The sequence below is a fragment of the Carassius carassius genome, chromosome 27 (assembly GCF_963082965.1).
Source record: "Carassius carassius chromosome 27, fCarCar2.1, whole genome shotgun sequence".
Classification (NCBI taxonomy): domain Eukaryota; kingdom Metazoa; phylum Chordata; class Actinopteri; order Cypriniformes; family Cyprinidae; genus Carassius; species Carassius carassius.
The window spans coordinates 27,159,300-27,183,770 of NC_081781.1; the positions used below are offsets into that span (position 1 = coordinate 27,159,300).

At 37.5% G+C, this 24,471-nt stretch overlaps 1 protein-coding gene across 4 annotated transcripts in view; it reads left to right on the forward strand.

The window, feature by feature from the left end:
• The window catches only part of rev3l (REV3 like, DNA directed polymerase zeta catalytic subunit), a 180,727-nt gene that overhangs the window by 141,711 nt on the left and 14,545 nt on the right, over window positions 1–24,471 (forward strand). For all 4 annotated transcript variants that reach the window (XM_059513238.1, XM_059513239.1, XM_059513240.1 and 1 more), the window contains exons 7-17: window positions 7,291–7,395; window positions 7,495–7,579; window positions 9,420–9,544; window positions 11,330–11,461; window positions 12,119–12,365; window positions 15,397–15,539; window positions 15,639–19,485; window positions 19,567–20,432; window positions 21,022–21,110; window positions 21,219–21,344; window positions 23,996–24,188. In XM_059513238.1, the coding sequence (XP_059369221.1) occupies window positions 7,291–7,395; window positions 7,495–7,579; window positions 9,420–9,544; window positions 11,330–11,461; window positions 12,119–12,365; window positions 15,397–15,539; window positions 15,639–19,485; window positions 19,567–20,432; window positions 21,022–21,110; window positions 21,219–21,344; window positions 23,996–24,188 (5,958 nt within the window). The remainder of the gene's footprint in view (window positions 1–7,290; window positions 7,396–7,494; window positions 7,580–9,419; window positions 9,545–11,329; window positions 11,462–12,118; window positions 12,366–15,396; window positions 15,540–15,638; window positions 19,486–19,566; window positions 20,433–21,021; window positions 21,111–21,218; window positions 21,345–23,995; window positions 24,189–24,471) is intronic.

Here is a 24,471-nt window from a genome sequence, read left to right on the forward strand (position 1 = left end):
ACTGCAATTATATTTATCCATTAGATTTATATATTTTTAATTCTTGTTTTGTTCTGATATATTTGTTAAATTTAAAGGATTTGTTGTAAAGTGAAGGGAACTAAATATATCCTGTTGGTACATTATAACATTATTAGGCCAGCCGTTATTATTTCTAAATGTAATAAAATGCAACTTCTACATTAATTTTATAATATCAAAAAAAATAAAGAAAACACGCAGCAAATGAAAATAGGCGATTAATCAGTTTAAAAAAAAATGTCATTGCATCTGAAAATGACTTTGTGCAGCATATTCACTTCACTCGCTCTGGCGCAGATCAGCTTTCCACGATGCCCAGCTGTGGACGATTTAAAAATGTTTGATATAAAGGTTGATGTCCCATTTTTTTACAGGAATTGTTCATTTCAAAAAATCTAATTATATTGTTAGTTCTAATTATATTGTTAACACAAGTTAATTTAGGCTATTTAACATGCACTGTGACATTTTATCCTTTTTAATTTATAAACTCCTTGAAATTTTTGAAAAAAAATGCATTTCAAATATCTTTAAACATTTACCTCTCTCATTCAGTCATAATTAGGCTGCACGACTGAATTTTGAACTGGTTAATGACAAACTGATCACAGAACATGTTTGTAAAGCTTTAAATGTTAACTGTTAAAAAGCAATGTTATCAGCTTTTACGACTAAACATTTGCAAACAACATTGTACTGGAGAATCTGCACAAATGAAACTCTTAGGGGCCGTTCACAAATCGCTCCTAAAAATGCGTGGAAAATGCTAGGCGCACCGCTTTCTCCTCCTTTCCAAAGCGCTTGGGCAGAAGCGCCCTTGAGGTGTACCATGACGTGCTCTCTCCTTGAAGACGCGGAAATTTCAGCAAAGGATAAATGGATTTGCAGCTCAAAAAATCGCTTGCAGTAGCTCTGCTACTAAATTTATTTCAAAATGGAAATCCATATACAACTATGATCAGCTGTTCCTTTCATCTTGACTGAGCTTTTAGCGTTGTTACGGGAAAGGATGAAGCTGATTGGTTGGTTCTTGTCACATGACCCGTGGTGCGCTTGCGGCATTCTGAAAAGTTGAAATGTTTTAACTCGATGCGGTGCGGTGTTGGAAATAACGAACTTGAGCGCGCAAAAGACGCGATATGTGAACGTCCCCTTAAACAGTTCAGTAGTGCAGAGTTTACAGGTTACTCTTCTTTTTTTGAAGGCTCAAAGTAAAGTACTCACACATCATGCTGAATGCTGCAGAGACGCTGTTCGGGAAGCACATGACATAAAACGAGGCCAGCTATTGGCTATTCGCTACTTCTCCTGCTGTACTGGCTGAGTAAAACCTCCGGTGGCTCATTACTGCCACACTTTGGTCACCGCAGATTTGAAATATGCACGAAATGAGCCGCTTACGGCAAATAAAAGTTATTTAGCAACGAATCGATGACCAAATTAGTTGACAACTATTTTAATAATCGATTTTAATCGGTAATGATGCTGAAAATTCAGCTTTGCATCTGTTGGGAACTCAGAAACGAAGACCAGGAGACTCTTGGGTAATCTTCAGCAGAGTTCTTTATTGAGAACGCTCTGCGTGGCGCTGCAGTCATCAAAAGTCTAACTTGTCCTTATACATTGTAGATTATATACATTTCTAGGAGGAGGGATACATGGAGGTGGAGACAACCTAAACAAAGCATGCAAATGCAATACAGGGATCAGCCTGATACTGGCTATTTTCCCATCTTTGATCTTGTCAGCATAACAGTGTCATTTAAATACAGAGGTGCCTGACAGTATCGCTGATACCTTCACATTATCATAGAGACAAAAGGCACAGCTGTGTCTTGAGCTTAAAAAGCCAAATGGCAAGGAAGAGACAAAAGGACATTATCTCAGACACCTGATTTTCCTGATTTACCTCAAAATGTATATCAAAACGTTTTCAGTTCATATGCTATTACATTGGAACCTAGATTTAACATTTTAGAAATTTGTAATCCCACAGTCCTCCCGTTGAGAGTTCTAATAACTCTCACATAATACAAATTTAAACTTTCATAAGTCCATTCTATGGCCTATGTTTCTTAACATAAGCCCCATCTTCAGTCATGTAACTTGAAAAGGTTACAGGCACGTATAACGTATTCTGTGTCTTGTACTAGATTTACTTAGGTGTATTTTTAGAACCATAACTGTTGTCACATATACCATGGATGGTAACACGTTATAAAAACTACATGATGACACAGAAAAAATCATGTAGCATAAGAGTGGAAGTCTTGAAGTTCATGACGTCCGAATAGCTGTGAAGTCTGTTTTCTGTAGTCCATTTCGCATGTAGATTCACTCAGATGACTCTTTGTCCTCATGAAGCTTGTTCATGAATGTCTGAAGTGATGCTTTACACCAGGGTGTCACATATGGAAATGACTTCTCATGCACACATGCAACACAAGAAAACAAAAAAAAAAACAGCAGACCAGCAGTATTCATGCATAGACATTTTCATACTTCTGTAGATCGTATAGTGGTTTTAAATCTGGTCATCGTATAGTGTTTTTCTCAACCTAGTTTTAAGTAATTTGACACCTATGGACCAGTGAGGTGGGCATAAATCTACGGATAGGGGAAACCTATGAGGAAGTCTTCACCACAGGGTTGCCCCCCGAGGCATGTTGTACTTCGGTTCTTCCCTGGGCTCCTCACTGGTCTGTGTGTGTCCTAGTCTGTCCCTGTAGCTGGTGTGCAAACTTTACTGTGTGACATCTCCATCCTCTAATGAAACATCAGTCATAACAAGACATCATAACCCAAAAAGAATAGGAGTGACTGGAGTGTGCTTTAGTATAGCTTTGAAGGCTGTGAGTTTACTTAAAGTTCTCTCAATGAAAGGAAGTGGCAGTCAACGTATTTACAAAGGATGTTTCATCTTTGTTGTGCATTACTGGGGAAGTTAAGCACTCACAGCCCTTACAGTTAACACCTGAGCAAGCTGCTCCAACAGTTAGGTGAAGTGGGGAGGGGCAGCTTCAGAGTGGTAAGTAGACTGAGTAGGAGCTGAGTAAAGCTGTTCATTTCTCTTAATGTCTTCTTGCTTTTCCTACACACTTTCATCCAGTGTCCAGTTTTGCCACAAAAATGACAACTGCCCTCCTTCTTAGGACTTTTATGTTTCTGTCGGTTCTCTGTTTTGACCTGAAAAGATGCTGCTGCAATCTTTACTCTGGCTTTGACATCAGAGTTTCTTTCCCAAGTAGCTAAACTGTCTAGATTACTTTTGATAGTTTTGTTAGACCAAGTTAAATCTAAGAGTGGCAAGGCTTTTCTGTACTCAGCCACAAGGCCATCTGACCAGATGCGAACTAATGGTCCCTTGTCCTCTAACACACTTTCAGGATCATCAACTATTCCACTGTAAGTTACTGCTGACTGACAAAATCTTTCAGTGTATTCACTCACAGTTTCAGCCTCCTTCTGAACACAACTAGTGACCTTTGACCAATCCACTTTTGGTCCAACAATATTCTTTAACTCTCTCAGAATTCCCTCTCTCAATTCATATTTACTGGCATGTTGTAGTTCAGAAGTAACAGCAGACTCAAAACTGTTGAATTCAGATTCAGTTAGAATTTGTGACATCAGCTGTGTGACTTCTGCTAACGACATGTCATAGAGACGCATTTTGCTGATCAATGCTCTTCTGAATTCAGTAAAAATTTGTGCGTACAGAGGGTAAGCTCTGGGATAGTCTCTCTATATCTTTAGGTCTTAGCCCTTTGGCAACAATTTTGTACTTGGACAACAGAAGAGTTGGTAGGAACACTTCCAGTTCCTTCAATCCTCTGAGATCTTTTCCTCACTCCACATACCTTTACTGAATCTACAGTTACATCGTTTACTGACTGGATTGGCTACATCTGTTTCAAAGAAAGTCAGGATAATTGTTATCAGTCTGACTAACTTCTTCCACATTTGTTTTTCCTGCAGCTTTGTTGCGGTTTAATTTTTTAGTCAAAGAGGATACTCTAGCCCTGAGCTCTTTGTTCTGTTCCTCTAGTTCTGAGTTACGCTGAGAATGTTGCGTAGCTAGCGCTAAGGCAAATTCCTGTGGCAGCTTTTTACACTCATACACTCTTAGTACCTTTTTACACTCATCTACAGACCAATTTTTGTCTGGATGGATATCATATTTCTGAGTAAGTTCTTGTCTAACTTTCTCAGTGACTATTAGGTTCATTTGCACACCTAACAGTGATTTGAATTTGCTATCAGACCACAAAGGAGTCGCGAGACCACCTTTTTCAGTTATGGGGATCAATCTAGCATTCTTTCTAAACATCTTGTGAGTTTCCTTTTTTTTTACCACACAATCAAAACACTAAAACTTCTCTGATGAACAGAGAGTACCAAAAATTAACAATTCTACTCTACCGACACAGAGGATAACACCAACTTCTAGCACTTTACGCTTAACTTCCCTGCCGAGACACAGAGGGTAGCAAAATATTAGCATGTGATGCTAATCTTCCCTGCCTAAACAGATGATTATTTTCATCTCTAAAATATAATTTTTAGAGGGTAACTTAGTTAACCAAACCCTACAGCTGTCTGTTAACTCTTCTCTGACGGCGCAGAGGATAACACATTTGTTCTGGTCTTAAAGGTTCTTTCGGATAGAGGTACACTCACCAACCATTGGTTGTACGGAAAGATTCAGTCTGGAATGAAGTCAGATCTTTGTTGAGGTTGCAGTTTCAATCTAGATTCAGGTGAGAAGCTCTATCCGGGTCACGGCACCAAAAACTGTTGGGAACTCAGAAACGAAGACCAGGAGACTCTTGGGTAATCTTCAGCAGAGTTCTTTATTGAGAACGCTCTGCGTGGCGCTGCAGTCATCAAAAGTCTAACTTGTCCTTATACATTGTAGATTATATACATTTCTAGGTGGAGGGATACATGGAGGTGGAGACAACCTAAACAAAGCATGCAAATGCAATACAGGGATCAGCCTGATACTGGCCATTTTCCCATCTTTGATCTTGTCAGCATAACAGTGTCATTTAAATACAGAGGTGCCTGACAGTATCGCTGATACCTTCACATTATAATAGAGACAAAAGGCACAGCTGTGTCTTGAGCTTAAAAAGCCAAATGGCAAGGAAGAGACAAAAGGACATTATCTCAGACACCTGATTTTCCTGATTTACCTCAAAATGTATATCAAAACTTTTTCAGTTCATATGCTATTACATTGGAACCTAGATTTAACATTTTAGAAATTTGTAATCCCACACATCACAGGAATAATTTTTATTTTATTTTAAGTATATTCAAAAAGAAAACTATTATTTTAAGCTGTAATAATATTTCACAATTTTACTGTTTTTACTGTATTTTTAATCAAATAAATGCAGGCTTGATGAACAGAAGAAACTTCTTTCAAAAACATTAAAAATAGTAATGTTTCCAAACTTTTGGTCTGTACTGTATATATATACACACACACATATATGTGTGTGTGTGTGTGTGTGTGTGTGTGTGTGTGTGTGTGTGTGTGTGTGTGTGTGTGTGTGTGTGTGTGTGTGTGCAAAGCAGTAATCAAAGCAAAAGGTGGCTATTTTGAAGAACCTAGAATATTTTCAGTTGTTTCACACTTTTTTATGTATATAATTCCACATGTGTTAATTCATAGTTTTGATGCCTTCAGTGTGAATCTACAATTTACATAGTCATGAAAACAAAGAAAAGTCTTTGAATGAGAAGGTGTGTCCAAACTTTTGGTCTGTACTGTATGTATATATATTATATATATATATATATATATATATATATATATATATATATATATATATATATATATATATATATATATATATATTATATATATATTATATATATTATATATATATATATAATATATATATATATATATTATATTATATATATATATACACGCACGCACACACAAACGCATGCATGAACACATACATGTATTCACATGTATGTATATTAGGGGTGTGCAGCGAAGCCAGTTCAATCATTGAAATTGATTTAAGTAATTTCCAGGAAATGCATGGAAAAAGTCAAGTGCAACACTGCTATTTTATTTGCACTAATTTCATTTATAGAATTTACACTCATTTACATCACACACTCACTACTGCGTTGTAATATTAGAGATTTATGTAAATCAACATGATTCCCTTAGGGCTCACCGGTTCCTGCACAGTATAAAAAAGTAGATATTTCCCTTAAGTAATTTCTGGTAATTTCTTTTTCAGGTCTGGAGAGGTATGGAAAACATAATGGAATAATATTTTTACTATTTGCCCTATTCAGTGTTCTAAAGTATAAAACTAATTTCTAAAAACAAGCGCTTTAAACAAAAAAAGATTGCGTCAAACAAACTCTCAATTAAAGCAATTTCTACCTCTCTACATATGAGATAATAAAACAATAATTATTGTGTTAATTACAGTTACAATGAATGAATTACTCACTGTTAATGTATTAACTACAGTTTATAAACTATGAATTAACTATATAAACTAATAATTGTTGTGGATACTTAATTTATATAGTGAATATAAATTGTTAATCTAAAGCAGCGGTTCCCAATCCCAGTCCTCACTCCACCGTCATATACCTCTGTAAATAAATACAATTTAAATTCACATCTCGCATGCTTTAATACCCTTTGAATTAAACATACAGTATACACTCATTTCGAACTGGATGTACATGACCTATTTTTCAGTGGTATTCAGTATGACATTTGACTGTTTGATTTATAATTATATTAGCTCAAATGTGACCCTGGACCACAAAACCAGTCTTAAGTCGTAGGGGTATATTTTTAGCAACAGCCGAAAAAAAAGCAATGTATGTGTCAAAATTATTTATTTTTCTTTTATGCCAAAAATCATTAGGATATTAAGAAAAAAATAGTGGTTTTGTGGTCCAAGGTCACAAATGCAGTGCTTATACAGAATTGTTTTTGTGGGTTTGTTTGTTTGTTTGTTTTTGTTTTTTGACTAATTGACTATTCGGTTACAAAATTTTAGTTTAAATGTTCATAAAATTAGTGGTTTCATACTTTCCTAGAAAAAGCACTTTAAACTAATATTTGTTGTTGCTGCCTGTCATGTACTTTTACTTGATCGAAAAGCAACATGATAAAATCAACTCTGCACATTAAGTCTCTTTAGAGTTATGTTATTTATTTAGTAAGTTTCATGAGTCTGTTGTTTGTTGTTTTTTTTTTCATTTTGTGTCCAGATCAGATTGGAAGAAACCCTGGTCTTCAGGCCATCTGGGATGATGAGAAACAGCGACGACAGGAAGGAGGTCAAAGTTCTCATATTGACATGCCTGAATCACAAGGTGAGAAAAGATCTTCTATGGAAACCTTTTTTTTTATTTATTTTTTGCAGCACCAATTTTAATATTATTTACCATGCTGTGCAATCGCTACTGTTTCAGATCGAGGCTTTGTAGAGTTCGCAGAGAGTGAAAAAATCTTCATGAAGAGATTCAAAGAAATTCTCAAGGAAAATGAATTTGACATGTGAGTGAAGTTTTCCATATCTTTCTAATAAATGTGTTTTCCATCTCCTGGTTGGAAGCAAAATAAATAAATATGTGAAATTCTGTGTACAGTAGAAATTGAGGTACCAAATATTAATGCAATGTTTCAATCACCACCCATGGTCCTGACAGCTGTATGGAAACCACCTCTATGCAAAAAAATTAAATAGCAGTTACAACCATTTGTAACACTAGTGCAAATAATTTTATAATTTAACTTGCTTTACTCTTCTAATCTAGTTTGAATGAGAGATGAAGTTTACATCTTTATTATTTCTGTTTTAATGTTTTTCCTACATTATTTATATTAAAATATGTTATGTACAGTAGGCAATAACTCAGTTTAATCTTTGACTAATTTACTGAGGTGGCATCGTTGTTAACTTACAAAAATGATAATAATTTAGTGGATAATTTACATTATTTCGTTAATAACAGGTAGTGTATTCTGATGTAAAATTAACAGTCGCCTGAGGACACTCTACAACCATCTTATCTGAGCTCAAAACGCTGCTTGAACGAGTGTCAAGATACTAAAAATAATAAATACATAATTATTAACGTGTTTATGTGTGTTTATTTTTGTTCTCAGTATGTTATTTTAATAGCATTTAATGATTATGAACATAAAAGCATTACAAAAAAATTATAATAATTATATACCATTGATGAAACCACAAAGCTGACGTGGAGGTATGTATAACTTCAATATAAAGTAATTTTGAGTATTATTGATATTAGTATTATTTTCTAAAATTAGGTACATGTAATATAAATGTACATATGGCACTGTTTTTGCAACAGCTCCAAGTCTCACGCGCAAGTGTAGGCTATACGTCACTGTCCAAATCCGTTCACTTATTTATATGTTCACTCCTTCCTGATATAGTGTACTCAACTGCCATACACTATATAGGGATTAGTGAATGAGTGAGCGATTTCAGACACAGCATAAGGGTAGGGAACAATAACATTTGTGGTAGTGGTGACAGGCATTCAGTACCTCTCTGCAAGTAAAATCCAGACCAAACATTTACAAGGCAAAATAAACTATTTTCTTCACAAAGAAAGCAACATTAAACTTCAGGAAGAGTCAAAGCCAACTTAACAAAAACATCCCACTAACTATAAATGAAAAACAGTCTACACAAGCTGCACCTGAAATAAAAATAAAAAGGCTAAGCTTTCTTCCTTTTTAACACAAAACAAAGAAATTGGGGGGACAAAATTAGGTATGAAAATGCCAGCCACTTCTAGTCTTAAAGCTTACAGTTTTAAAGAACAGAATTTAATTATTATAGATTATAATGACATATTTTGACAATTATAGTAGACAACCATATTACACAGTCTCTCTTGTCATTTAGGGTTACATTAACATTACTAGAGAAATACAGCAACATAGCACTAGCCAACAGAGGTATGTGCACTTCAGTCCTCCACACTAAAGTTTAATGAATCAGCTTAGCTTTTATCTTGGGTCATTGTTGATTGTTGCTAACAATAATAAATGACCAGTCTTGAGCTCCACTCAACATGATGTCAGAGTCTAAAGAAAAGAGAAAATACAAAGAAGAAACAAAATACAAGTATACCTCTTCACAAATCAAATGTATAACATACCAAAAAAATAAAATGTATGCCTTAGGACATAACATAGATGCATACCCCACACATGCATAAACCCACACACACACACAAATGCTCCCCTTTATCACTGGTGAAGGTGTAAGGATGCTAATAGTTGGAATGAATGTTTGCTGCATTGAATTGCTTGAAAGTGGGCAGGTAGAGAGCTTGATGTTTATCCTGTTTTGTAGGACTCAAACTGGGTCTGAAGTTGAATCTTTCCCTGAGTTATCAATCTATCCTGATGTGCTGAGCCCAGATGACTTGCCTTGTATACCTGCCAGCCAAGTGGATGTGCATCAAGATGCATTTAAAGGTGAGGTGCACAGTGTCAAGTAACCCCTTGACAACATATACAATTACTCTCTCAAATATAACAATTCAATTTAAATAGTCATGACAGCCCAGTGTTGATTTTATAAATATATGAAAGGGTTGATTACTGATTTCCAGCTGTTGAAATTTTAAAGGCAGTGCTGACAGCTTTAGTTTCTAGTCTCTACACACAGAGTACGAAATTTTAGTACGCTTGTATGGTGGCTCTGAACTGTCAGAACAAAACCTCTGAAAATGCTTGCTACAGATGCGAAAAACAGATCGAACCCCTTCCTAATTTTTTTTAGACGGACGAATATTTCGGAGGCAGTATGTAAATGTGATTGACATAACATGAGATTGAAATTTGCCTTTCATTTTGATAATTTTGTAAATGTATAAAGTTAAAGTTTCACTGAAATGCACTTTTATGGGTTTTGTTCTATGCAAGATGCTGTTCTACTACTACATCACATGGTAGTCATTTCAGTCAATGTCAAGACACACAAGTCATGTAACCTTTGTTTCTAAAACAGCTGTAACTAAGAACATTAATTTCTGTTGCAAGACCAAAAATTTCATCCAGTTTGAACAGGTTATTTTAAGTACAGGTACACCTTGGAGAGTACTCTTATGGTGCGTTCACACCAGACATGAATAGAGCGTCAGGAGCGAGTGATTTCAATGTTAAGTCAATGCAAAGATGCCAAAAGACAACCTGCGGGCGGTGCGAATTAAGCATTTCGGTTAAAAAATATGATCTTTGCCAAAATTTTGCACCGAAACGACAATGGTGGACAAATATATCATCGCTGTATGTGCATACCCGGAGCTGTATGATACTTCTTCATACTTTTACAGAAACAGGAATAAAAAGGATCTTACTTGTATATATAACATATTAATAGATTAATTGAATAAAGACCAAATATTAGATTTACCCCAAACGAGTTATATTTTATCTTGAACCACTGAAGAGACATCAGAGCCAGGAGCACATGTCTGAAGGTCTAGTCGAGGTGGGACTGCTCTAGGCGGGTACATGATCACCAAGCTCCTGCTGATCGCATGGAGCTTGTCTCTGAAAATTTTAAATAGACGCTGTCTTTATAAATAAACCGCATATTTGAGTTTAAAACAACTACATTCTCTCCTGAAATACTTTTAAAACTACATTTCATGACAAAATTATCCGAATAAAAATGGTGGTTGAAAATGTTGTGTGAACTCAACTGGCAGAAGCCCCCCCCCCCCCCCCCCCCCCATGACGCAAATTCACATCTGTGGTTAAGTTAATTTCACACGCGATTGAAGCATATAAACCCAAAATGTTCAAGCGTCCAACTATGTGCGAATAGCGTGATTTATTCGCGCAAGTCGCGTCTGGTGTGAATGCACAGTTAGTGGAAGGAAATAATAAATGTTAGTTTTGTTTTGTTATATCGTTAATATTCTCTAGATAGTCCTGTCCTAGTCAGTGAGGACTACATCACTACAGTACATCATATTTTTTATTTGTGTATATCTTTAAATGCAAATGAGTTTCTGCACCCTGTTCACCCTTTCCAGTAAAGTGCTGTGCCTTTACAGTTCATGCCTTGGATACTATGGCAATAATGATCAAAACATCTGCTCGTTTTTGATTATAATCTCTATTGCACTCATGTGATGTGGAAAAAAAAAAACCTGTTGTACACTAAAGTGAAAAAAGCTTGATAGGACCCCTACCCCTATATTCAGTGTATTGAATGTATTATTAAAAATGTTTTCCTTGTTTACCATATAGGCACAAAAAGACATGGTGGGAAAGATGCTGATGAAGTGGCAGTTGTTGATGAAGAGGCCATTTTAAGTTTGTTGGAAAACAGTCAGACCTTCCTCCCTCATTCTCAGGGACCCAACCAATCAGCAATACTTGGTACTGAGACTATCACAACTAATATATCTGTTTCCATAAGCAAAAACTCCTAAAATTATTTTTACTGAGATTCAAACATACAGCAAAATATATTACTCTAGAACAGTGGTCACCAACCTGTCGATAGCAAACGACTGGTAGATCTTAATCACTGTCCCAGTAGATACCGAAAATAACAATGAAATAAGTACAAAGAAATTCTTACATTTCTCCATTCTTTGTTCTGTATTTTTTTTTGTACTTATTTTTCTGATATTTTCGGGAGCGACTAGGACAGTGAACAGAGACTAGAGACGTTGAAGACGAGCTCAAAGAGAAGAAAATACTGTAACAGGCAGAGAACAACAGCTCACGGTGTTCACAGTGGTCAAAATATATGGAAGCAGGAAAAAGTAAATTTCAAAATACATTCTCTTAAAACAAATATTAATATATTTTAATATGTTACATTTCATATTAACCCATGTTTTTGATATGTATACTGGAAACACAAATACTGACGAAGAAAAAAAAATATTTTGCAGTACAGTACTCTTTATATTCACAATTTTGTTTTGCAAGTGTGTACATATGCATAATTCCTTTTTTTTCTTGTAAAGTGCTTAATCTAATTATATTTTCAAGTTTATATTTACATTTTCCACAATGTTTTAACAGACAGCAGTGAAGACCAGGCTTTGGTTGATCTGTTTGAAGCGTTGGCTGATGATGGATTTAGAGCCGACAGATCCAGAGCAGTGTCCCAGCAGTTGTCTGGGATTACTAGCTGTGTCTTTAACAGTGATGATGAGGAAGCTGGGCCTGAGCTGGAGAAAGAGGAGTCAGAGCTCAGTAGAATCATGTCCCAAAGATGGGACTGTGACATGCCAGGACCTTCTGCTGCACAAAGGTCACCAGACATCCCGTAAGCATTGTTGGAATTGTCTATCAAATTCTTTTAATTCTTGTTTTCATTAATTATATTGTTATTTTAAATACATTATGCAGTTCTTATTATATGTTATTAAATGGTCAGTCAGGTTTATTTGAGCAGAAAGATTAACTTATTATTAGAGGTCGACCGATATATCGGGCCGATATTTGTCATTTTTAAATATATCGGCATCGGCCGATATCCGTGTTTAGTAGCACCGATTTAAAGTCAGGCACGTCGGCGGGCAGCCCCGTGTTATTGATGTGGTGGAAAGTTCTGCTGCCGCATGTGAAGGACCCCAAGCCAAAACTTTTGGAAAATTCAACAACAGTCCTGGGAGATAAAGGTAGTCAGAGAATTTCACTCTGAAAATGGGGTGGAGAAGTTAGCAGCTCTCACAAACACTGCAGCTAGATTGAGGGCTATGTTACTCCGCCCTGCTCACAGACAGCACCGTGCTCGGAGAGACAGCTGTCCTTGAGCTGCCCAGAATGGTCAATGACATTTGTTCGGAAGCATGGTTTGATGCAGACAATAGTGAGGTTTCCATCCAACTCATTTGCATTTAGGGATGTCAATATTCGATCATTTCCATGAACGATCGTCGTTTAAATTAACAATCAATTAATAACCTTAATGCTGCAAAATGCGTCTGCAGCGGTATTATTATTATGTGCAAAAGCCACTTGGAAAAAAAGCTTTATCACCTGAATTAAAGGGGTTTTAGTCTGAATAAAATGCTATAGCAGGACTGTAAAATGAATACCGTATTTTTCGGACTATAAGTCGCACCTACAGTACAGACCAAAAGTTTGGACACACCTTCTCATTCAAAGAGTTTTCTTTATTTTCATGACTATGAAAATAGTAGAGTCACACTGAAGGCATCAAGGGCTATTTGACCAAGAAGGAGAGTGATGGGGTGCTGCGCCAGATGACCTGGCCTCCACAGTCACCGGACCTGAACCCAATCGAGATGGTTTAGGGGTGAGCTGGACCGCAGACAGAAGGCAAAAGGGCCAACAAGTGCTAAGCATCTCTCGGGGAACTCCTTCAAGACTGTTGGAAGACCATTTCAGGTGACTACCTCTTGAAGCTCATCAAGAGAATGCCAAGAGTGTGCAAAGCAGTAATCAAAGCAAAAGGTGGCTACTTTGAATAATCTAGAATATGACATTTTCAATTGTTTCACACTTTTTTGTTATGTATATAATTCCATATATAATTCCACATGTGTTAGTTCATAGTTTTGATGCCTTCAGTATGAATCTACAATTTTCATAGTCATGAAAATAAAGAAAACTCTTTGAATGAGAAGGTGTGTCCAAACTTTTGGTCTGTACTGTAAGTATAAGTCGCATCAGTCCAAAAATACGTCTTGACGAGGAAAAAAAAACATATATGTCGCACTGGACTATAAGTCGCATTTATTTAGAACCAAGAACCAAAAGAAAACATTACCATCCACAGTGAGGATGGTAGGCTACAGGAGCACTGAGCAGCATAGAGCACCCTCTCGCAGCTGTAGACGGTAATGCTTTCTCTTGGTTCATGTCAAATTAATTTTGATAAGTCGCACCTGACTATAAGTCGCAGGACTAGCCAAACTATGAAAAAAAGTGTGATTTATTGTCCAGAAAATACGGTAGATGTGATTATGATCATTTGATAAAATGAAGAGAGCGCGCCATACGTCTGAGATTATTTTACTTTGTTGACTGTTTCCCGCCAAGTAGACCGCTGATTGCGCCTCTTTAAATGGTTTCGTGGTGCTCGTTGTATTTTAAAACGCAATTGCAATGTTTTCAAATGACACTATAGTATTAAAAATAAAATTATCCCAAATGTAACTGTGTCGCTTGTGGCTGTGCTGCGCAGTCAGTGAACCGCTTTCCTCACATCAAACATTTTACGGAAGTATTATGACCAGTACTTTATTTGATCCTGTTCTGCAAAATGTTCAAAATTCAATGATTTTGAATTTTTGTGTTCCGCTAGGCCCATTTGTTTTAAAAAATCTGGCATTTACAGTGCATTAGATTGTGACAGTGCATGCGTGCGTTCATAAAAAGACGAGCGAGCGCGGGTTTGGCTAGATGTATTTGGAGGTTATTGCTCACGTCTCCTTCTGCACATATCCAAATGTTTCCATATTCCCAATGTATCTGAATGTTAAATTATAATTTTTTTATTTTTTTATGTAAACTAGACGGAAAAGATCACCCTCTTCACATGAGCAAAAACGTCCTTGGCATAACAGCAGAGTGGACCCGTATACTACGGTCTATTTAAACTGACCAGTGTAACCTTTAATATGTTTGGTTGACTGTACTTTATTTTAATAATGAACAGACTGTGATGTAAGTTGGAAATTAGAATGCACTTTAGATGTTCTGTGTCATTTATACCAAACACAAATATTGCTGGTTGCTAGTGTGTTTGCAGCACTACTATTATTTATTTTTTAGATATTTTATTTGTTATATTTTTCAGTTTAATTGATTTTTATTTATAAAAAATTTTTTTATTTTATTTAAATGTATATTTAAGTTTACACTTGGTCAGTTTATTGGTTTGTTTGGTTAACTTTGGATACATATTTTAATACTGTGTAGTGCACAAAATTAAGATTCAAGAGATGGTTCAAGTCAGTGCTCAGTAATTGAGGATAAGTTTAGAAATGTTGTGCATCCACTTATTATTAGTGTGACATTTTATCATGCAAATGAAGGGGAAAACTTCAAGATATCAGCCCTAAAAATCGGCAGCACATATCAGCCATCGGCTGACCCTGACCTCTAAACATCAGCATCTGCTATAGAAAAACCCATATCAGTCTACTTATTATACCTCATTATACCTATCTCTACTTATTATACCTTTCTTAACAGGCATTCAGAATAGACCTTTGGAAAACACTGGCTGGTCCACAACAGATGGTGCCTGTGTGATGTTATACCTTTTGTTTATTTAAATTGATGGCATGTTGTTTAATCATAATCTGTATTGCCTTCCTGCACAGATTATGTATGAAAGAAGCAAACGAAAGCTCCAGTGAAGAGCAACAGACCTCATCAGATGAAGAGTTATATTGGAAAGGAAACAGTGCTCTAGTTACTGATCTGTCCATTCCACAGTTGGATGGAGCTGCAGATGAGAATAGTGGTAAGTAGAATTTTAATTAATTTAATTTAATGAATTACAATGAAAAGTATGATTGCTTTTGGTGCAGTGGTGTATACATACTTGTCATGTTTCCTGCAGATTCATCAATAACAGACAAGGAATCCCGGACACGCTCGTCACTTAAAGCACCAGATAAGATCCTTGGAAGCAGAAATGTTTTTCCAAATGAAGCTGTTTGTATGGAGCCACCATCTTCTGCTAAAATTGTTATTGAATACAAATGTGCTGAGCAGAAACTCAATCAAGAGGATTTAGCAGAAAAGCATTTAAAAAGTGAAGAGGCAAATGAATATTCAACTGGATTAAGAGTTAACAAAGAGATGCCATATATTCCACCAGTTAAACACCCAATTCCTTTTAAGACTGCAAATATACCTAAACTTGGTGCTGAAAAAATAGGTGTACACTCTTTATACACTGATGAAAACCAAGCCACTGGCCTTAATCAGCCAGATCCTGATGATTCAATTTTTGGAAACTCTAAACTTGACCAGAGCATAAGAAATTCTACCAGTATTAAAAATGTGGGGAAAAAAAATGTATCCATCCCCAAGAATCACAAGAGCTTCTTTGTATGTTACTCTGAGCTGATGAACTGCCCCACCAAGACTGAAATACAACGCAGTCCAAATGACTGCAGAAGACCTGTGATAAATTTTGACCAGACACAAAGCCCTATGGAAGACAGCCAAGCTTTGGGCCCTCAACAAGGTGACACAGGACAGGATAAAAAAGAGGAAGATGTCAGCAAACTAAAAATAAGGTATGAGGATTACCAAGAGAATAAAACTGAGAGGACCATTGTGGCACAACAGGAGGCACACTACAAATTTTTTCCCAGCGTTATTCTGTCTAATTGCCTCTCCAGACCCATCAAGAAACAGACAGGGAGCAAGACTGGGGATTGTTGCTCTACCTTAGACCATCCTGAGCAGCGAAGGTCAAGGTTAAAATTGGTCAAAAAGAAGACAACATTGGGTCAAAAAAGGGTAAGTCCTGTGAGGACCCCGTCTCCTATGAAAGAGGAAGCCACAGCACTTCTTTCCAACACTGTAGGCTCTCTTAACCAGAAAGAAACGTATAAGGAGGTTGACATGGACATTTCAGCTCAACCAACCATTGAAGGTTTGATGAAGAACTCCGTAGAGGATGAACTTGCAGATATTCCTACCAAAATCTCTTGCACCAAGGAGTCCAGTTTACCAGGTAGCAAATATACCTTGCGGGCAAAAAGGAAAATGAGTTATGACAGTGAAAATGGAGATCAGGCAAGTTCTGGTTCTTTCAAACAAGCTTTGGTGCAACATGAAGGCCTTAAGGGCAAAGATCATGTCTTTAGCCAAAAAAAGAGGAAACTGACTAAAAAAGAGCCACCAATCATCATTAAATATATAATCATTAACAGATTCAAGGGTCAGAAGAACATGTTAGTGAAGATTTCTAAAATTGACACTGATGAAGCTTGCACTGTTTTAACACCAGAAAAGCTTGCCAAATACAAAAAACTTGCTCCTCTCAAAGAATTCTGGCCCAAAGTGCCAGAGTCTACAGCAGTGAAGTACCCGCTACTTGAGCCAAAAGTAAAGAAGTGTCCCAAACGAAAGGCTAAGGTGAACCCAGTGTTAAAGAGAACTGGCACCTCTCCAAAATCTAGGTGTCCACGAACTGGTAAGACTAGGAGGGTGAAGCATGCAAAAGCACTGATAACTTTACCGAAATTACCCCCTCCATGGCCTTGTTATAATGAGTTCACTGATGACTGCTGTACAGATTATTCTGATGTGATGGTGGAGTTGGGTTATTTGTCAGAAAGAGCCTCAAGTCCTACTGATTCAACCCCACCTAGGTGTTGGTCTCCTACTGAGCCCTTACTGGGATCAAATTCAAATCTAATAAACCCACATAATGATCCATGTCTAGGTTCATCCTATGAAGTACTAGCTCCAAAACCATACCAAAGAGGTCTTTGGGATAGAAGCAGAACACCCAGGTCTAAAAAGACTTCTGCCACCAGCCCAAAAAGACAAACTAATACTTCAACAAAGTCAGTGAGTAAAGATTCAGTGACATCTGTGGACTCACAGAGGAAAGGTAATCGAACGGCTTCAAGGAGACATAAAAAACGTTGTGAAAGTATTGAAGGAATTGCTCTGGAAGATGACACCTCTACCTCTCAGAAAGACAGGATGCTGAATGAGAAGCAAGTCCCAAGAAGAAAGCAGGTCCGAGATGAGGAGAGTGATAATTCACAGGCTCTACATTCTGTTAACAATGCACCTATTACTTCCTCATCTGATGACTTAACTCCTTATCAACATCCCAGTTCTCTAAAAAGCAGTCAAGAGGACTTTACTATTAGTTGTTCAGGCTCTCAAACAGAGGTCACTAGCCCTGGAAAAAAATCTAATCAAGATGTTGTTTTTGTCTTCAATGCCATTGCCTCAAATGAATTACAGAAGGACACAGAGATTGTTCTCAATCCCTGTATTGAAAAATCTTTAAATCGTATTCTTTCCCCTTCCACCAAGAAGGTAGGACATCCATGTTCCGTCATCACATACAGCAATTCAAAATCACAAAATATGAGTCAAGATGGGACTGTCACAAAAAATCGATATGAATTAAAGTCAGAGGTCTCTGACCATGAAGAGAACACCAGAACTGTACAGCATTTGCAGTCAACCAGAAAAACAACCGTTAAAACAAGAAGACTGCAAACAAAAAAGAAAGATACCATAACTATATTGGATGCTGTCGACTGTAGATCCTCCCTTATGCCCTCTGCTAAGAGTGCATTTAAAGCTGGATTTCACACAGGTCTAACATTGTCCTCAGACCCTAAAATTGACGAAATGTGTGTCACTGAGTTACCTTCTGGGCTTGCTGTGTTGAAGGAACTTCTCCAAAAGAGGCAACTCAAGGCAGGACAGGACCCACATGAAAGCAATCGTGTGACTGAGGAAATGTCTTCTACTAGTCACCCTACTGATATTCCCAAAACAGCCAAATCTAAAACACCTCATTCAGCAACCTCAAGAAAACCAAGGGGTGCAAGAACAAAAATACCAAAAGAATTACAGTTCAAAATCGGAAGTAAAAAAATTAAACCGGATAATTTGAGAATTGACCATCTTTCATCAGATGACAGTCCTGTGATTTTCTCTGACCCTGGCTTTGACAGCTGTTGCACTATTGAAGATAGTTTGTCCCCAGAGCTCCCAGACAATTACAGCTTTGATATCAATGCCATTGGGCAAACAGAGTTCTCCAGTCTTTATTCTGGCAACCAGTTTGTGTTAACTGATAGGATCTTGCCTCAGAAGTTCCTCAGTGATGTCAGTCAGGAGGCAATCAATGCCCTTGTTGGGTTAGGCGACAGGACACAAAAGGTGTTTGATGCTGATGAGAGCAGCAAGCATGAACAGGACTGGCATAAGTCTGGGACTCTAAGTCCAGAACTGTTTGATAAGTCATTTTGTGAAAGTGGCAAAGTTTATTCCAATAAGGTGTCTCTTGATTCAGAAAAGATCTTTAGCAAAGATTGGGGAGGCTCTTTAGGTAAAATTCATGGCCTTAGCCACTTTCAGGACTTTCACTGTGAAAAGAAAGATGTGTTGCTCGACCCAGAGCCCTTTTCCCCCCTTACTTCTGCTTCTTTTGCTTATAATGGTGTTTCCCCAAATAGTGATCCCCTAGATGGCAGTTCAGCAACACCAAGCAGTTCCCCACAGTCCATCAACTCACTGTCCCAGCTGAAAAATGGAGGTCTGAGTTCAAAGAGTGGGGGAACACACATTCTCAAACCTCTCATGTCTCCACCTACTCGGGAGGAAATCTTAGCTACTCTGATGGATCTGGACCTCTCAGAAGCCACCTACCAGGAACCATTCTGCAGTGACCCATCAGATGCACCCTTGAAGCCAAGGTAAAATTTATAATGGATCACCCACATGGATTTTGTTTTTGTATATTCTTTTATGTTACTGTTTGTTTGTTTTTTCCCCAGGGAGGTTGGTGGTCGGAAGTTGATTCTGGAAACCAGACTGGCGAATGAACTAGTTGAATTTCATGGAGACTTATCTCAAAATGGCTTACCATTTTGGAAAATTGCATTTTCTGCAATGACAAATCAAGCCTATGCACCAAATAATTGGTGTAAATCCTCTATACTGACCAAGGACAAAAACCCATTTTCTGGCAGTGATCAAAAATTGATTATGCTTCCCTGCAAGTGTGCCCCAAGTCGAGAACAGGTACAGTTCTGGTTGCAAGCAAAAAAACAGTATGATTGCCTTCAGAGTGACAAGAAACAAGTGGGTGACCAGACAACTGTGGAACTTGGAACATATGACAGGACCTCACATCAAAATGAGGACTATAATTTACCTTCCTCAGAAAATCATGATAAAAGGTGGAATAAAAAAGATGAAAAGGCTTCAGAGTTGAGTATCTGTAGGAATAGTTTAAGTTTACCACTCCATATTTCACCAGTTAAAGCCGCTTCATCTAACAATAGCCCTAAGAGTACGAAATGCATCTTGGACATAGAGACAAACAAAGGTTGTCAGATCACTTCTCCATATTCTCCTGATCTTTCTACATTGCAACAAATATCTGCTGAGATTAAAGACGATGAGGACCAGAAGGATTTGACTGATTTATTACAATCTCCCAGCTTGGAGCAGTCTCAAAATCTCAATGACACATCACTTGAAAATGTACACCCAAAGGACCTCTTGAGTCCATCAGTTTTTCCTGTTAAACACCTAGATTCTGATGTCAAATGCTCTTACCAGCTCCATAGCACACCTGTCCACCGGAGAAGCTACATTGATGATGATGGGTCTAGCTACAGTCCAATAAGAAATGAAGGTATAGCTTTATGTTTTTTCTTGAAAGCTTAAATGTTTTAACTAAGTTGTTCAGCTCTATTACCTACTGATGAGAGGTAAACCCTTTTGTGTCGATGGAGTTGATATAGGGCTTGGCAATAAACAATATCATATCAAGATCATTATCAAATTTGTCATGACATTGATAAACTGTAGACATTTTACTCAACTGGGATTAATCTATCAGTCTATAACAGCGAAAATAAATGCCATCATAGCCAATCAGTGCATGATGCTAGTAGGGCTGTGTTCTGCTTTTTTCTGTGTGAAAGAATGGCATAGTTTTGTCTGCAACACAACCAAGGACATGAACACATGAATTTTATTACTATAGCTACTCTGACAATCATTTTTCACTGTTTCATTTGAGAAAAGCTACTGTCAAATACACAGTGAAACTGAACTAAAAATTATTATTTTATTTTTCTGATGAGATCAGGATAATTGTGAATCAGTCATGCTTACTTTTCGTATGCAGTAATGCTTACTAGACTTCCAAAAAAGATGAGCACTAAGCTTTAACGTGTATCTTGTCATTGCCAAACACTTTTTGATCTGTTTTTGTACAGACATAAAGCCCAGATCACAGAAAATACATCAGAAGGGTAACAAAAACAAAGATGCCTTACGGAGAGTTTTGCTTACCACACAAATGAAGGTAAGATTAAAGTTAATGAATTTTTGCATCTCCTGAAGTTTCAATCTTTATAATCCTTGTTTAGTATTGGATAGGGTTTTTATAGCACATGCATTATATCCCATACAGAACCAGCTTACCTCTATGAATGTTCAGAAGAGAGAAAACTCCCAGATTGAGGGACCATCAATCTGTAATTCATATGGCTTTAAAGTCAGTATGCAGAACTTGCAGGAGGCCAAAGCATTGCATGAGGTAGGATATTCTTTTGACTGTGTTTTAGTAAGATCTGCTTTCTTTAAACTGAATAATTAATCAAATTACATAAACACGTAAAATACAATTTTAACCCTTTGGAGTCGATTAACGCTTATACACGTTATGAGGCATTTTCTCCTGATAACCCCAAAAAGAACTTAAATTACACTTTCAGTTTTGTACAGATAAGAGCAATACATCAATTGAATCTGTAAAGGGTCTACTTTTTTTGTATACAGACATAATAATAACAAAACTTTGTGCATTTATAAAATAAAGATAACAAACAAGGTGTGCTGTCTGCAGGCATTGTCTGCGAAGATCTTCATTTACAAACACGTCATTAAAATGAACTGTAACTCAGTGAATACTCAACGAAGAGACATGAGAGATATATCTATAGAAAGCTTGACATGTCTACTTTTAAACAAGTGCTGCCAAAAAAAAACATTCTGTGATAAAGTTATCCATATGAAAACAACGCGATGTCCGTTTTTCACGTCTCCCTTCATAATATCTAATGAGACCACGCCCACGCGCTGAACGCTCTTCAGATTCTAATGTTTCACTGAAGCGTGCGGCATGAATACACCCATACAACAGAAAACAAAGCAGCGAGACTGTTCAAGGTTTTTTTTATTTTACTGTTTGCTTCATTTGCAATGAGAAGAATAAGACATAATTCACCTCAAAAAGATGTGACGTGGATTACCTCAGATAAAAAGAATGAAGCGCTTTATTCCGCAGAGATCATAAACATGAGTAAGTCTCTCTTTTTTATTTATATACTTGTAAATGTTTGTAACCGAGTGAAGCGGATGGGATGAGAATCAGCACCTCCAAGTCCGAGGCTATGGTTCTCAGGTTGGTGGAGAGCTCCTGCCTCAAGTGGATGAGTTCAAGTATCTTGGGGTCTTGTTCACGAGTGAGGGAAGGATGGAGCAGGAGATTGACAGGTGGATAGGTGTAGCTTCTGCAGTAATGCGGTCGATGTCTGTCGTGGTGAAGAAGGAGCTTAACTGCAAGGCGAAGCTCTCGATTTACCAGTTAATCTACGTCGGTCATGACCGAAAGGACAAGATCCCGGATACAGGCGGCTGAAATGAGCTTTCTCCGCAGGGTGGCTCGGCGCTCCCTTAGAGATAGGGTGAGGAGCTCTGCCACTCGGGAGGAGCTCAGAGTAGAGCCGCTGCTCCTCCACATTGAGAGGAGCCAGCTGAGGTGGCTCGGGCATCTGTTCCGGATGCCACCTGGACGCCTTCCTGGGATGGTGTTCCAGGCACGTCCCACCGGGAAGAGGCCCCGGGGAAGACCGAGGACATGCTGGAGGGACTATGTCTCTCCGCTGGCCTGGGAACACCTCGGTATCCCCCTGGAAGAGCTGGAGGAAATGTCTAGGGAGAGCGAAGTCTGGGGGTCTCTGCTTAGACTGCTGCCCCCGCGACCTGACCCCGGATAAGCTTAAGAAGATGGACTTGTACTAGTTTTCACATAACGCAGGGGAAGCCATGGCCTAGTGGTTAGAGAGTTTGACTCCTAACCCTAGGGTAGTGGGTTCAAGTCTTGGGCTGGCAACACCACGACTTAGGTGCCCTTGAGCAAGAAACATAAAGCATAAATGGCTGCCTACTGCTCCGGGTGTGTGTTCACGGTTTGTGTGTGTGCACTTTTGATGGGTTAAATGCAGAGCTAGAATTCTGAGTATGAAACATATATGAAATTTCAATAACAATATACACTACTATACCATTCAAACAATATAAATGTAACAAATGTAACAAACAATGTTGTTCTTTCAATTTATCCCAAAAAATATTCTCAGCTCTTTTGAACATTAATAAAAATAATAACAATAAATGTTTTGTATTTTTGTAATGATGCAAAAAAAATTCAACTTTGAAAGTCAGCTTTAAGTCAGTAACTGCACTCGCAAGTGAATATTAAATTATGTTGTGGGATAATTAAATATATTCTAAATAAACTACAAACATAAATTTATATACATTTATTTTGTCCTTACATTCTTTCTTGTAACTCTTACCTCTCAGTCACAAACCTGACTGATTATGCAGCTCATTATTCGGGCCTTTGTCTTCTCAGGTGTATACCACAATGTTATTCATAATAGTTGACGCCTACTCACATATGACTTTTACCAACAAAAAGTGTCTTAGAAAATTTAAATCAATATATTGTTTTCTGTGAGTGAGTAAACAAGATGATTTTCACATAATTTAGAAAGAAAAATTCTAGGCTACAAGCTCCGGTTCTCAATAGTCCCGTGAACCAGTGTTCTGTATGTTTTTTGGCCTTATTCAAGTGATTTACAATTTTTTAGCATAATATTTTTTTTCTCAAAAACACAATCATGTACATACATGCTGCTCACATATTATTATAGCCCAGTTTGTGCTGATTACAGTGATATTAGACTTTAGCCATTTAGATGTTTATAAGCTACTGAAAAAAGCACAAATGTCAGGGCATGACAAAACTTCTCCAAGCCCCAAAAATATCCTTAGACCTCATAGGGTTAACAAAGGGGGAAAAAGCTTTGTTTTCATCTCATGTCACATGGTTAGAAACTCAAGTTCATCCTTATGGGTTTTCAGCTGATCTCATCTTATTTTTTTGTCTCCCTGCTATAGGTACAGCACCTCATAATGATAAGCATGGAGCTTCATGCAAGGACTCGTCGTGACCTTGAGCCTGATCCTGAATTTGACCCAATTTGTGCTTTGTTCTACTGCCTCAGTTCTGATGTCCCTCTCCCAAATTGTGGCACTACCCAGATGACAGGTGCCATTGTCATTGATAAAGATTGTTGTTCTTCACCTCAAGGTGAGATTGGTGTTGTGTTTGTTTATTAATAGTGTTGTTTATGGTGTCCTGTTTTAGTTTTAGTCTTAGTTTTTGTGTGAACCTGTCATTTTAGTTTTTATTAGTTTTCACATTCATATTAGTTTTTTTCTAGTCTAGTTTTAGTTGACGAAAACTGATGACATTCACTTGGGTGCGTCCAGAAAATATGACGTCATCGCGGTGTTGCAGGAAGTTCGCACAAACTTTTTTTCCGTGGCGGAGTGCATGGCATTTTTTTTTTTATTTTACACATAGCTCTGTG